Source organism: Apis mellifera, linkage group LG11 (assembly GCF_003254395.2).
Source record: "Apis mellifera strain DH4 linkage group LG11, Amel_HAv3.1, whole genome shotgun sequence".
NCBI classification, from domain to species: domain Eukaryota; kingdom Metazoa; phylum Arthropoda; class Insecta; order Hymenoptera; family Apidae; genus Apis; species Apis mellifera.
In genome coordinates, this window is record NC_037648.1 from 1,119,580 (window position 1) to 1,135,709 (window position 16,130).

At 27.1% G+C, this 16,130-nt stretch overlaps 1 protein-coding gene and 1 long non-coding RNA gene across 5 annotated transcripts in view; one reads left to right on the top strand and one right to left on the bottom strand.

Annotated features, from left to right (window-relative positions):
• Positions 1-15,862, top strand: part of LOC725614 (protein cycle) — a 58,067-nt gene extending 42,205 nt beyond the window's left edge. For 3 of the 4 annotated variants that reach the window (XM_016915106.2, XM_001121441.5, XM_016915105.2), the window contains 10 exons: positions 6,208-6,300; positions 6,456-6,573; positions 9,190-9,372; positions 10,676-10,916; positions 11,234-11,372; positions 12,306-12,424; positions 12,510-12,592; positions 12,690-12,844; positions 13,231-13,378; positions 14,084-15,862. In XM_016915106.2, coding sequence (XP_016770595.2) covers positions 6,208-6,300; positions 6,456-6,573; positions 9,190-9,372; positions 10,676-10,916; positions 11,234-11,372; positions 12,306-12,424; positions 12,510-12,592; positions 12,690-12,844; positions 13,231-13,378; positions 14,084-14,295 — 1,491 coding nt within the window. In that variant the 3' untranslated portion in view covers positions 14,296-15,862. Of the gene's footprint in view, positions 1-6,207; positions 6,301-6,455; positions 6,574-9,189; positions 9,373-10,675; positions 10,917-11,233; positions 11,373-12,305; positions 12,425-12,509; positions 12,593-12,689; positions 12,845-13,230; positions 13,417-14,083 lie in introns of all 4 variants that reach the window. The other variant, XM_006558024.3, reaches the window with a different exon arrangement.
• LOC102655835 lies at positions 6,048-8,194 on the bottom strand. The gene is made up of 3 exons (XR_003305797.1): positions 6,429-8,194; positions 6,178-6,339; positions 6,048-6,078 (listed from the first exon to the last, which is right to left on the bottom strand). It is a non-coding gene; the product is annotated as an uncharacterized LOC102655835 (long non-coding RNA).
• Positions 15,863-16,130: the final 268 nt, after the last annotated feature.

Below are 16,130 nucleotides of genomic sequence, written 5' to 3' on the forward strand. Positions count from 1 at the left end.
TTTGGATCTTTCATCCTACGACATGATTGAGCGACCGGAGGAACATAAAAGCATGCGACTCACCGTTCGAAGCGAAGAATGTTTCCATTAGGAAGTAATCGAGGAGGCCATTGTCGCAGCAAGTAGTTGGAGACATCTGTAACACAAAAATGGAACGACATAATTAAAAAAAAATTGTAGTAAGAAAGGATTCTATTAGAATTACATAATGTACGAGATTTTAATACAAAGACTTGAAATTTTAAAATCTAATGGTTCTGTACGAATGGAAGAAGAAGAATTTCAATAGAATAAAAGATAATTACCTGTTCGAGTGATGGATGATCATCTTGTCCTCTTGAGAGAAACACTGATTCTAATTTCGCGTTATCCGTTCAAGGATTTAAAAAAACTTTTACGAAGCAAACACTGATTCTAATATCGCGTTATCCGTTCAAGGATTTAAGAAAACTTTTACGAAGCAAACACTGATTCTATTAACCGCATTGCACGCGGTCATAAATATCCTTGTCTTGTAATTTCAAGGCCAATGAAATGAAGTCTACCTTTAATAAAAAGAAAAAAATATTAAATGTAATTTTTTTCTTAAAAAATATATATATAAAATACAAAGAATTAATGAATTGAAAGAAAATATGAAAGGATAATAACTTCTTCGCGTGATTGATGATCATCTTATTCTCTTGATACACTGATTCTACTCTGTATCGAAAACGAATGTTTAAAAAAGAAAAAAAAAATAAAAAAACTACTAACGCGTTCGTTACAATCGGCGAATAAACACTGACTCTAATTTCGCGATTATAGAAGAATTATAAAGAAACTTTTACGAAACAAACACTGATTCTATCGATCACATTGCACGCGATCACAAAAATGTTTTTCAAAATAAAATTCTCTGAAAATAAAGTTGTATTAATAGGATGAAATGAAAGAAAAATGATATACGTATAAAATATCAAATTTTACTGCGTCATTACGATGGCGTCCATATTGGAATTTTTCCCGCCTTCGAAGCTAACCCAAAAATTAACATGTACGAAATATGATCAAAACTATCAAATAAGCGCATAAAATATATAAAATATATAAAATTAACTAAAAATATTAAAATAAAATATCGATTAAGCATAAATTTTATTTTATAAAATGTTAAAATATGAAATATTCGTAACACTAACCTGTTACACTAAAATACAGATAAAATATAGATAAATGAAAGAAAAAGAATAATTTAGTTACCAAAGAAATGTCTAATTACGGTAACAAACATGTATTAATAACACACACTAATATACGAACAAAAAAGAACAATTATGGAAATAAATACTACGCAATAGATAAATCACACACTTCGCGGAACACGACGCAGCTAAGCACTACAATTATCGATACGATAGTGATATCTCGCACTCAATTTCGATTATCGAAATACAAGGGAACGCGATCGATAGTTCGGCAACAAATCGAAACATTTGTCGAACATGTCACGAACGAATTTCAATTTCTTGAAAAAACAGTACAATTAAAAAATATTTGTAATTTTAAGTATAACGGACGGAAGAAAAATATATATTTATATAAACAATACAATTAAATACACTTGGAAAATGAATAAGTATTACCGAAATAATTCGATGAAATAAAATATATTACGATCAACTACTGTACATTCATTTTTCAATACAAAAAAAAAAGATAAAAGAAATCTATCCAAAATACGTCTATTTTTATGAAAAGAAATAAAATGTTATTACCTAATATACAGGAAAATTGTCAGCTATAAATCATCGTGACACGTGCATGCTATACATACAGCATTATTCCTTCGATATCCCAATACAATCGAATTGTAATCTGTACGAATAAAAATCAAAAATGAAAAATAAGTGTAATATAATTAAAATTATATTAAAATAAAACGATAATGATTTGAAATCTTGATTGAAAAACTCATAATATATGCAATATATTATGACTAATATCGATAACCTCAACAATCAAATTGTCGATCGAAGGAAAAAGCACAAAGAAACTCGAAAGATTAATTAATTTTGTTGTCACAATGTTTAATATAATGTATAAATTCCGCAATAAACTAAGAATAAAGTAAAAATTAAGTACTTACTGTGTAATTGAGATCACTCGCACCGGTAATACGTCTCGTCTCCATGATTTTCGGCAGATGTATGACGCCATGCACTACAGGTTTTCTTACAAGCCACCTGATTGGTCAAAACAATGCAAACTTATTTATTTAATCGCGCGAAAATTAAAACATTGTATAATATAACATTAATTATAGTTTCCTATATATTGAAATTTTACGAAGATCTATTTATGAAAAATATAATAAAAATTAAATACAAAAATTAATTTAACATAAAAATTAATCAAATTGAAGAGAATTAAAAACATAATAAAAGAATTTAAGATAGAAATTAAATAAATATATAATTGTCACATATTAAATAAATATATAATAATAATAATAAAAAAAAAAAGGAAATACAAACTTCATTAAATTAGGGAGACCTGAAACATAGAAAAATGAATTAAAGCGTAGTTCTTAGCTTGGCATCTTTTCAAAAAAAAAAATTACCAACAAAAATTATTGAATCTTTCCGATAAAATATTTTTCATCGTACTCTTTTTAAAAGAAAATTTTGAAAAGGAAAATTTTGGAAAACGATGCCAATTACCAGGTCTCACCAACGAGGAGGTGACTACGCATCGAGACCCACCTAAAGCTAAATAATAAAAACAAAATAATAAAATTAACGATATAAATAAATCACAAACATATAAAACATACAAAATTAAACATATAAAATATAAATGATAAATATCAATTAAATTAAATAAATCTGAAACAAAATAAATAAATTAACGTACAATTATTTTTACAATAATCTTTACAAAAGTTTTTTACATTCGTCGCTCACTTATTTAATTTACACCTTAACATTAAATTTTAAATCTATAACATTGTAACAAAAATACTTTTATTTTTTCAACTTAAAGCAAAGAAAATACAATTATAACTAATTATTTATTTCTTTCAATTAGAATTGCAATTCTTAATGAAAGAGAATAATATTTAAAAAAACGAAGCAAACAAATGCAAGAGCATCGAAGAATTACAAAGACGACGTTCGACCTGAAGTTTGATCGAGCGCTCGAAGGTGCCAATCGATTGGAACGCGGACCTTCGACTAGCCACCGGAAGTAGCGCACCTGTCGAACGATTTCCGCCATTGTTGCGCGACACATGGTTAACAATGACTTGATAGAAGATAACTAACTCGTAAGAGATAAGGAATAATGAAGAAGAAATAAGAGATGAATAAATAAACGAGTCGAGGTTATTTTAAAGTTAAAAATAATTGAAACTTTTGTTCTTCTTTAAGTTAAAGAGTGTTTTTGTTCGAATTCGCGATAAACATAACCTCTATCTTACAATCTACTTAAAATTAAAACGCATCCTACGATGCTCCTGCGGGGGGGTCCAATAAAGTGGTTCTTGGCTCGGTATCGAATTTTAAAAAAGAATTAATCTTTGGAAAATTTTCCAAAGATTAATCCAACGAAAAATTCGATACCACGAGGAAGTGACTACGCGTCGAGACTCTTTTAAGGTTAAATAAATAAAGTTAAATAAATTATGATAAATGTTAGAGTGATAAAAAGAATGAAAAGAATATTTACCTGTTCGAGTGATGGACGATCTTGAATTGGAAGCACTGATTTTAATTTCGCGTTATCCATTAAAGGATTTAAAAAAACTTTGGCGAAGCAAACACTGACTCTATTATTGGCCGCATTGCGCGCGGTCGCACACACTTGCTGAAAATAAAATTGTATTGACAGAGAGGGATGATGGGATAGGAAAAGGAAGTGAAATTTTACTTTCTTTTTTCCATTTGTTGAAAAAAGAATATTGTTCTTAAGATTAATAATCATGAATAAACGAATTAATAAATGTAAGGATATATAAGAAAAGACGTAGATAAAGTAAATGAATAAGGAAATAAGGAAATAAATTAAAAAATAACGTAAAATAAAAAAGGAAGGTACAAATGAGCGTGAAAAGTAAAGGATAAAGTGAATGAATGACAAAATGCATTAAAAAATAGAATAAAAATAAGCGAAGGCATAAATAAATATGAAGAATAAACGATAAAAGTAAATGAACGAGGAAATAAATTAAAAAATAGGATAAAAATAAACGAAGACGTAAATAAATATATATATATATATATATATATATATATATATATATATATATGGAGAATAGAGTAAATAACGAAATACATTAAAAAATGGAATAAAAGTAAACGAAGATGTAAATAAATGTGAAGAATAAAGTAAACGAAATAAGTTAAAAAATTAAATAAAAATAAACGTAAATAAATATGAGAGAATAAAGTAAATGAATAACGAAAATAAATTAAAAAATAGAATAGAAATAAGCAAAGACGTAAATAAATATGAAGAATAAACGATAAAATAAACGAGTAACGAAATGCATTGAAGAATAAAATGAAAATAAACTAATAAACTAAAAAATAAATAAATATGGAGAATAAAGTAAATGAAATAAACGAAATAAGTTGAAAAATGGAATAAAAATAAACGAAGGTATAAACAAGTATGAAGGATAAACGATAAAAGTAAATGAATGACGAAATACATTAAAAAAATGGGATAAAAATAAACGAAGGCGAAGAATAAAACGATAAGGTAAATGAATGAGGAAATAAATTAAAAAAATAGAATAAAAATAAACGAAGATATAAATAAATATGAAGAATAAACGATAAAAGTATAAATAAATAAGGAAACAATAAAATAAATTAAAAAATAAGAAAGATAAAAAGACGTGAAGACGTGATAAATAAATGTGAAAAACAAACGATAAAGCATGTGAGTAACGAAATAGAAAAATAAATTAATGAACGAAATATAAATAACGAGATAGATGGAATAAAAAAATGGGGAAATAAAAAAAGAAGAAATTGGAAATAGATAAAAATGTAAACGAGTAATTGAAAATTAAAAAATAAAAAAAATAATAAATTAAAAATGAACGAGTCAATAAATTGATAAATAATTAAATAAACAAATATAATCGAAATGTTAATCGAATTATTGTTTAAAAAAAAAATATGTTCCCTATTTAAATTAAAAATTATTCGAAATTATAATATCGATCGATAGATTAGTTCGAAGACGAATGACCCGCTCGCCGTGCTCTGCCTTATATTTATATATTCGGTACGGTTACGAAATTTAACGACGCCGCCCGATCTTTATCGATTACATTAAACACGATTTTTTCGATACTGTGATCAATAATTTGAGAAATTTTTTAATGTTTACTCTTGATTAAAAAATTTCACAATTTATTACAACAAATAAATACAATAATTATCACACTTTTATCAATTAAAATTAGATTTACAATTTCTGTAATATTAATTTTCGATTTACTTCGATGTTATAATATTCCAAGTTTTATTTTAAACTTTAAATATTTTCTATTTAAGTGTATTTGATTGTTGGCTAATGTAATTTTTTAATAAAGTTGCAAAAAATAAGTTTTACTCAAAAGTCTTAAGATTTAAAATAATTATTATTTAATTTTCACAATTCTGTACTTTATTGAAATAGAAAAGTATATTTACATTTCTATAGGTATTAATTAAAGTTTAAATATTTTTCATTTATTTGAATATAATTCGATTTTTAATAAAATTAATTCAATAAAGCTTTATATCTCGTTACAACAAGAATCGTAGAATTGTTATTTTATTCCAAATAAAAAAAATATATTTTCAACCTTTAAACAAACAACCTTCAAGCAGATATTCTTTGCAGAGACTGAAATTAGAAAAAAAAATAATGAAATATCAGAATTAAACCATTTATTCTTATTTAATTATTATTTAATTATATTATTATATTATTAATTATATATATATTAATAATTATATTATTTAATTAATAATTAATTATATATATATTAATAATTATATTATTTAATTTTTATTCTTATTATTTAAATCTCTCCAACTCCTAAAAAGTTAAAAATATGATTGTCAATAAAAATGTAAATCGATTTCCCTCGGTTATTTTGTCATTGCATAATCGTAATTAATATTTGATCCAAGTTACATAATCGAAGATGTCTCCTCCTGTTTCCAGGCTGCGGAGGGTTTTGTCTTCGTGGTGGGCTGTGATCGTGGAAGAATCCTTTACGTATCCGAGTCTGTTTTACAGACACTCAACTATTCTCAGGTATCCAATTTTTAATTGCTTTCGTAATAAAATTTTCATCTAAAAAAAAAAAAACGAAAATATAAATAATTTCCTCGAAACGAATTTTTACACATTTCATATCTTTCTTCTCAAATTATATATTTTACATATTTTAAAATTTTTTTTGCACACAGGGTGACCTGTTGGGTCAAAGTTGGTTCGATATCCTGCATCCAAAAGATGTGGCCAAGGTAAAGGAACAATTGTCCTCTTCGGATCTTAGTCCACGTGAACGATTGATAGATGCCAAAAGTACGTATACAATGTTGCAATACAGCACAAGTGTTGTTCAAAAAAACCAAAACCGCCGTTAAAGTCACTTTTGATATCTCAATCGGTTGTAAACTGCTTAGAGTGGCCATAAACTTTAAATAGAAATTAAACAGGAATTATGAATGGACTGACCCAATGGTTTAGTGACCTATATTCTTGCTCTGCGTTATATCCTTTCAGCAAACCTTTCCATTTTATCTATTTATTTACTTTACATTTAAATCTTTACAGTGAAAATAAATACAAGATAATAACACATTAAAAAATTACCTTTTTCTTTGCATATCTCAAGAAGCAAAAGTCATATCGAGAACAATAAACTGTTTTAAAGAGCAACGTTTCACTTCAACTTCCAATTTCGGATGTCGTCGAATATTGATGTTATTATCTTCTAAATTACAATAATTTAAAGTTTCTTTTAATTCTTAATCGAACCTCAAATTAAAATATTTACACATAAAATATATACAATATTATTATTATTATTAAATATATATAATACTTACACATAACATAAATTCATTCCATGAAAATTATTACTTACAAACATCTCATTATCTAGGGAATTTTAAACTAAAAATCTAGGAACTTTCAATCGCAATCATTACAATTAATCATGGGAGATTTATATATTTAAAAAAAAGTTCCTTCCCATTACCTTTACGAGATAAATCATTGAATCAGAACGATTTCGATGAACATTTTTCAAATTGATGAAAGAGAAGGAAGACAATACTCGAGCCAGGATCTCCAAGATGTTGCGGTACGACGATCAGCGCCGCGTGCCGTTAATCATCGACACTTGTTGCGTCGGAATTAATAAACCATCCGATCGCTGACACTCGTGATGGCCGATTGATCAAACGTCGAAACGGCACTGTAACAATAACATATATACATATATATACAAGAATAGTGGTAATTGCGAGATTTATTCGAAAACGACATATTACTTAATATCCATTCTGATGGAGCATCAAATAGAGTAATTGGTTAAAATTATGGATGTATCCCTGTTGGGAAACGGATTATTGATGCAAGTGAAGAAGAATAGTTGCAGAAACGTTAAGGTTGAGAATTTTCAAACGGAGATATATAGAAGTCTCGTCTTCCGTTGAGCAATTCCGTGGAGATGTGAATCGTGGAGAGACTCTGGAAAGAGGATAAATAAAGAGGAGAATTGCAGTTTCAGAATGTGAAATGTTAAAGTTGATATTGTGAGGTTTTTCAAATGAAGCGATTGCTTGAAATTATACGTGTATATGTATAGTTTCGTAACTCTAATCTGTGGAATGGTTCTCCTTTCGGCTAAGAATAAATTATCGTAAATAATTTTATGCCCGTGCTTCCATTCAAATTACGGTAGTCGTTTTATTTTATTCGTTTAACGTTAATCGAGAAACCCTTCGGCTGGGTTTTTGTTTCTTGCCAACTTTTATCTAGCCGTTTGTTGTTGTCTCTTCTATCTGTAAAAATAAGACTGGAGAAAAAGCGATTGCATAAGTTTCTGCATGCATCAACAAACTTCACAACACCAGATGAAAATGAAAAATATATTGCATATATCTGTAAGATGTTTATATATATATATATATATATATATATATATATATATATATATATATTTGTAATTTAAAAAGAGACATGTGTTTGAATATTAAGCTTGGTTAAATATTTATCTCTTCGACATATGATTTATTTAAATTCGTTTTTTTTTCTTTTTTTTACGATTCACTTTTTACGAAAGATTTATTATTTTAAGCGTAAATATAAATTACTCGAATGAACGAATCAAAGAAATTTCTATGCAAAACGAGGGAATTAAATATAATTTATTGCCTTGTCTAACGTTTTTTAAACAAGATTACTTTATACTTATTTGCATTTACGATCCACTCGTGTAATTATTTAACACGAATTTGATTAAAGCGGAGGATTATTTCTTTGAATGAGAAATTGAAAAATGGAATGGAAATAATACGTTAACCCATAATATTAATCACTTAGCTTAGAAAAATGTGATCGTATGATAAATGATATTTAAAATTAATTTTATCTCTTTCAATGATATATATATATATATTCACAATTTCATTAATTTTAATTGAAAAAATAAAACGAGTTTATTTTAATCTCTCTTATAATTCGAATATTATATATTAAGATTCTTTTATTTTATTAAATCGATTCGAAAAATTTTATAAAAAAGGATAAAGTAGTAGCGGAATTAGCGCGTCTTCGAGCCGAGTCTTTTATACTTCTTCTATCCGTTGTATTCTTCAAGGCCGATTTGACTGCAAATATGCGATACGCGCCATGCACGCGTGCATTTCTCTTCCAGGAAATTATGCGAAAAACTTTTTGATATTGGCACGCATCATTGATACCTATAAGAAATAAGAAATAAGAAACGAGAAGTTGGCGAATTTTTCTTATAAATATAAAACGGTTATTGAATATGGATAATTAAAATATTATTCAATTTTAATAATAAATGCTGTTTTATATAATATATTACTTACACTTATGATTTATTCCATTGTCTAAATAATTTTTTAAATGTCATGTTAAACACATGGAATGTATATGTTACAGCAATGTTACCTGTAAAAACCGATGTGCCCCAAGGTGTATCGAGATTGTGTCCTGGTGCGCGGAGGTCTTTTTTCTGCAGAATGAAGCGAAAAGTCGAAGGGATACGTTGCGGGGAATTGCAAGTGAAGGAGGAGTCCGAGTCTGCGAGTGGATGTCATCGACGAAAAAAACAACAAAACGTTGGTAAGTATTTATAAAATTCGAAATAATAAATTATTTGAAACTTGCTTCATTTTTAAGAGCGAATAAGAAGAATAACCTAACCTCTTTTACGCGAGATTCGAGAAATTCTCAGCTCGAATATTTTCCGGTTCACTAGTCAAAGATGAATGGATACTATTTCGAAGAGAGCTTAAAGAGAATCGTTTTATACATGTAAAATGTAGTAGCACGTTAAGATGTATCTGAAAATGATTATTAAATTATTGCAAACTGTTATTAAACATTTAAGGATTGAATTGAAAATAATCGAAAAGGTTAAGTATAGGTTAAATAATAATAATATATCTGAAAATAATTATTAAATTATTCCAATTATAAATTAAAAATTTAAGGATTGAATTGAATTGAATTGAAAGTAATCGAAAAGGTTAAGTAATAATGATATATCTGAATATAATTATTAAATTATTGCAAACTGTTATTAAACATTTAAGGATTGAATTGAATTGAATTGAAAGTAATCGAAAAGGTTAAGTAATAATAATATATCTGAATATAATTATTAAATTATTCCAGTTGTAAATTAAAAATTTAAGGATTGAATTGAATTGAATTGAAAGTAATCATAAACGTTAAGTAATAATAATATATCTAAAAATAATTATTAAATTATTGCAAACTGTTATTAAAAATTTAAGGATTGAATTGAAAGTAATCGAAAAGGTTAAGTAATAATAATATATCTGAAAATAACTATTAAATTATTGCAAACTGTTATTAAACATTTAAGGATTGAATTGAATTGAATTGAATTGAATTGAAAAGGTTAAGTAATAATAATATATCTGAAAATAATTATTAAATTATTCCAGTTGTAAACTCTTATTAAAAATTTAAGAATTGAATTGAAAGTAATCGAAAAGGTTAAGTAATAATAATATATCTAAAAATAATTATTAAATTATTGCAAACTGTTATTAAAAATTTAAGGATTAAAAGTAATCGAAAAATAATAATAATATATCTAAATATAATTATTAAATTATTGCAAACTGTTATTAAAAATTTAAGGATTGAATTGAATTGAATTGAATTGAATTGAAAATAATTGAAAAGGTTAAGTAATAATAATATATCTGAAAATAATTATTAAATTATTCTAGTTGCAAATTGTTATTAAAAATTTTAGGATTGAATTGTAAAGGTTAAGTAATATTATCCATCTTTTGAAAAAATTCAATCTCTTAGATAATATAGCTTGCACAATTTTAAACAAGTTTACGTATTTTTATCAAACTGATAACATTATTGAACATTTTTGCAGACTGGAAGTACTGTGTAATTCAATGCACTGGATATTTAAAGTCGTGGGCGCCCGCAAAAATCGACCTCGAAGAACACGAAGGTGATGGAGACGGGGAGGCTTGCAATTTGTCGTGTTTGGTAGCTGTTGGTCGGTTGCAATCCACGATTCCGACATCTTTACCTAAGAAGCCCCGTTTGAGATCCATCAAGTTCGTTTCGCGACATGCGATGGACGGTAAATTCCTCTTCGTCGACCAAAGGTTAATATTCTAATCGTTTTCTTCATTATTTAATTATTTCTATAATTATCAATATATTTATATGTCTCTCATGAGCCTTCGTATCGATGAATACAATTTTTAAAAAGGAAATATTATAAAATAATTGATACTTTATGCAATATATTCTTCTTCTTCAAATTCATCTGAGAAACAAAATCAGTCAATTTTGATCAATATCTGTAACAACGACAAATGTTTGTTTATAATTCTTCATGTTAAAATTACAAGTTAGAATAATTGTAATGATAATAAATTTAAATTTAAATCTTGATGATAAATAAAAAAAGTATTTACAGGGCCACGTTAGTGTTAGGTTTCCTGCCACAAGAGCTACTTGGGACGAGCATGTACGAATATTATCACCACGATGATATCCCTCATTTGGCGGAATCTCATAAGGCCGCTCTTCAAGCATCTGAGAGTGTCACCACACAGGTGAGTTACCATGTTACTCATCGACGCTCTTTTGCAATGATAATGATTATCATTTTAAATTTTAATTCTCATTCTATCGATTCAGTCAATGTTGTTTCCATTATGTACATGCATTTTCAATTTATCAATTGTTTATTCTTGCATTTCCTGAAAATGTTTCCAATTTTGAATGAGAAAGTATATTTAATAAATGTTACAATCTTTAAAAAGATTAGTTAGATATTATTGCATTTGTGCATTGAAATAGATTTTCTATTAATGAAACTGGAGATCCTATATTTGATGAACATAATATAAATCATAATAATGATATTGAAGGTATTAAATTAATTATTCCCTTATTAATAAATATTAATCGTCTATTAGTCTGTCTATAAATTACATTAACTAAAAAAAAAAAACCTGAACATCTTAATCCATGAGAAATCATTATTAAATATTCACTAATTAATCTAATTTTAAAAAAAAGTTATTATTCTTATAATTATTAATCCTATATGTACAATTGATGAAATTGCAATAATTGATTTTATATGAAATTGAGATAAACTTATTAATTTTAAAATTAAAACTCCAAAAGAATTAATTATTACTAAAATTTTTTGTATTCAAATAAATTCATTCTTATAAATAATTATTAATCGTAATATTCCATATCCACCTAATTTTAATATAATAGATTATAGATCCAAAATTATAGATCCATAATAAGGAGCTTTTAATAATCAACCAATAATGAAATAAATAAATAGGAATCTTTACTAAAAATGATATTAATAAATAAATAAATAATATATAATATTGATAAAGAAAAAAAAATTATTGTATAAAATACTAAATAAAATCCTAAAATATAATAATTTTCTCCAGTCGATTAACAATTTAACATTTTTGTTTAATTACAATAGAAATTTTATGAAAATTTCTGTACAGATATACAGGTTTAGGACTAAAGGTGCAAGCTTTGTCAAGCTTCAATCCGAGTGGAAATCTTTCAGAAATCCATGGACCAAAGATATCGAGTACCTAATAGCTAAGAACTCTGTCACTTCGTGAGTATCCATAATAATTTTCTCTTTTAATTAACATTTATATATAAAATAATACCTTTCACTTAATGAAAATGATTGTCTTCAGCAATGACTCCCGATCGATCACAAGTAGTGGGAACAGATCTGAGGATTCCAGTGTTCAAGGCAATTACGACTACTTTGCACAAAGTGAGTGAAATATATATATATATATGTGTAATTATATTGTGATTATATTTAACTTGGTTAAACTCGTTTTCGTTTCACGAAAAAAATATAATTGTAGGTAACGGCGGATTAGAAAGATTGATCTCGAGTCACGTAGAGGTAAGTAAAATTGGACGACAAATAGCTGAAGAAGTTCTGGATCTTCAAAGACGCGGTGAGGATTCTTCTTCCGGTAGCAGTCCTGGACCGGAATCTGCTTTATTAAATACAGAGGTAGTTATAACCATGGAGATTCCAGTTAAAATTCTTCATTTCCTTTGAGATGTGAAACAATTTATTCGTTATTATATTTTTAATTTCAATGATCTCTACCGCGTTTAATATTAATCCTTGTATATATATCATTTTTTTTATATCATTTCAATAATCATTTCAATGCTCTCTTAGATTATTAATATTCTTATTAAAATTAATTTTTCGATTAAATAATTAATCAGTTTAACATATTCATGTAATCATCATGAATATTCTGATATATAAATCATATCAATTAATCAAAGGATCGAGTAAAGTATTTTAAGCAGTTTGCAGACATTGAGTATTATTAAATTATTGACGATTTAATTTTCTGTTTAATTTATACCTTTTTCCGTTGCAAGTCACAAATCACTACAACTGCATCGCCGGAGAGGGTGCAGGATGTGGCACAGTCAACCAGAGGCAGCAACAACAGCAGCAGTAATCCTACACCAACGTACAACCACATTGCAAACAACTTGCAGCTGAACAGCATCGCGAACGACCAAGGTCATAGCTATTACTGTCTCTAAGGAGTCGTTTTCTTGGTGTGTAGTGTGATTGCCGGATTTACCAAAAAAGATTAGGTCGCTCAGAGAAAAAAAATAATGATCGTTTGATCGATCGATTTCAAACGCGAAACAATAAAACTTTTCTTTGAATGAAATTGGGCGAAGGAAGTTCGTTCTGATGGCTCAGATATTTAATTCAAATTAATCTCGATAGATAATGATATTTATATAATGTCTTTATGAAAGTAAATTAATTTCATTGTAATACAAATTTTATTTCTTTTTTTTTCTCTTTTATATAACTCATCTCGAAACATCTCATTGCATGGACTATTCATTACGAAAATCGATGTAAGTCCTAGAAAAATATTGAAGAAAATTAATAATTTATATAAAATCGTTTTAATGTTCGTTTGAAAAAAATTGAAAAAAAAACTAACCCTTAATACCCTATCTATGCAAAAAGAATAGACTTACAGCACTTTTTAAATAAATGGTCCATATATAAATAGTAATACGATCAACTTCGATAATTTTTCAAAGGTTCGAACATCCAGCAATCAAGCCCGCAATACAATTCTATTTTCCTTTCTTTTCTCTTTTTAGCATAACGTTATAGTTCTAATAATAGCGTTCACAGCAACACCGCGCGGACATTTTTGAATTGATCGTTGCGTATAACATAACATCCACCCCCTTTTAGGAGCGTCACCAGACGAAGGACACGAAACTACTTTTTTAACTAAGGATGTGATGGATATGATTGGTGGTACCACGATTAACGAATCGCCAAACCCAGTGCCATCTGATGGTAACGACGAGGCAGCAATGGCAGTGATAATGAGCCTTCTAGAGGCAGATGCAGGTTTAGGTGGTCCTGTGGACTTTTCTGGCTTACCTTGGCCACTTCCATAGTACATTTTAATCCCTCTATTCGTGTGAACTGAAATTTCAAGTGTCGAAAATAACTTATGCCTATATGGAAGTTAGAAGTGTGTGTGTACATAATAGTATCAAGTGTGTGGACCAAGTTGACGTTCTTTTGATTTTTCTTGTTTTTGTTCCCTTTGTGCTTGAGTACTTGATCAATCTTCGATTGTGTCTATGTTCCAATTTAATGGAAAGTAGTGCACGAACGTCACCATGAATCGTTTTTCATTTGTTTCGAAGCAGTTGAAATATTCTTGGTGCTGAGATGGTGCTGCTTTAAGGAATACATAAATCGTTGAACATTTTAGTTTTATAGACATATCATTTCTGTGATCAAAAATGGAATATCAAACGTACAGAATGATTAATATATACATACGTAAATTGAAATGAACATCTATGTTCGTTTTTATAGAAAGTATAAATAAATTGAGACTGATCCAAAATTTTATTTTTTGGTAGCAGTCGATGAGAGGTGAAGCATCGTAAATAATGATGATAATTCAGAATAATTCGTAAATAGAATTATAATTCCCTCTGAAAATGAAATCAATATTTTTTTAATATCAGTCAACGGATCGTTAAGTGATTTCCTTTCATAATTTGTAATTAAACGTATGCTGTTTTACGTTTTTGTACAAAATTAAATACGATTTAAATATTGTAATAAATTAATTTTTATCATAATATCTTAGTCTGATTTATTACTAATTAAATAGTTGTTTAGAAATGTCAATTTCGAATTTTCGCTCAAGAGTTTCGCGCGATAATATTAGGTCTCCTACCTCAATTTGTATTTTATTGTAATGTATCAATCTACTTCCGCCTATTTTTCATCTTTAATAAAGAAAAAAGAAATACACAAAATCATTCGGTAATTCTAGATTTCATCGAGACTATGAAAATAATTATTGTAAAATTAATCTACTTTAACATCTTAATAATCATATATCACCGTATAAATAAATTCCATAACATTTTTTTAAAATTCATCGATGAAATTCTTTCAATTTATTCTTTATACATCTATGAAAAAAAAAATTACTACAATGAAATTTGCAATAAAATTATCATGAATATTTATTTGAAAAAGAATATCTCAAAATATTTCAAATAATATTTCACATAGTTTCGAAGATATTTAGAAAAGAACGAATACTATACATCGATAATTGCTTCAAAGAAACAATTACATAAATATTTATATGTATATATTCATTGCACACTGTCCGTTTCGTAAGGCGAGGATTTAGGTTAACTGTACATACATGTATTCGAGATCTTTTTCACAGTAATCTATATAAATGTTTTGTCACTGGATGCAAGTCAACGGATCATTTTACAATTATCGACCGCATCGTAAAAAGTGTTTTATTAAATAATTTCCGGCAAATATATCGAAGAACGAACCAAGAGTGAGGATCGAAGTTCCTGTTCGTTATTTAGCGACAAATTATTGTTGCCTGTAAATATGTATTCTTACAAAACACGTGATATATGATATATACCGTACCTAATTAAATTATAAGAAACCATAAAACAATATCAAATATTTCACAAGTTGTTTATCACGAGTAAACAATTCTTCATATTTCTTTATATGTCATAAATATATTGTTTTTAGAAAATGTTTTTACAACAATTAAATAAAATGCTGATTAAAAATTCATCAACATAATGAACATATTTTTGATGTAAAATATTGAAATAGTATTTTATGATAATACTGACATTTTTTTTTTTTATTAAAATATTTAAAAATATCATTTTCTTTTATTACTTACAAGCACGATAAAATCGAATGAAAATTCAATATTCAA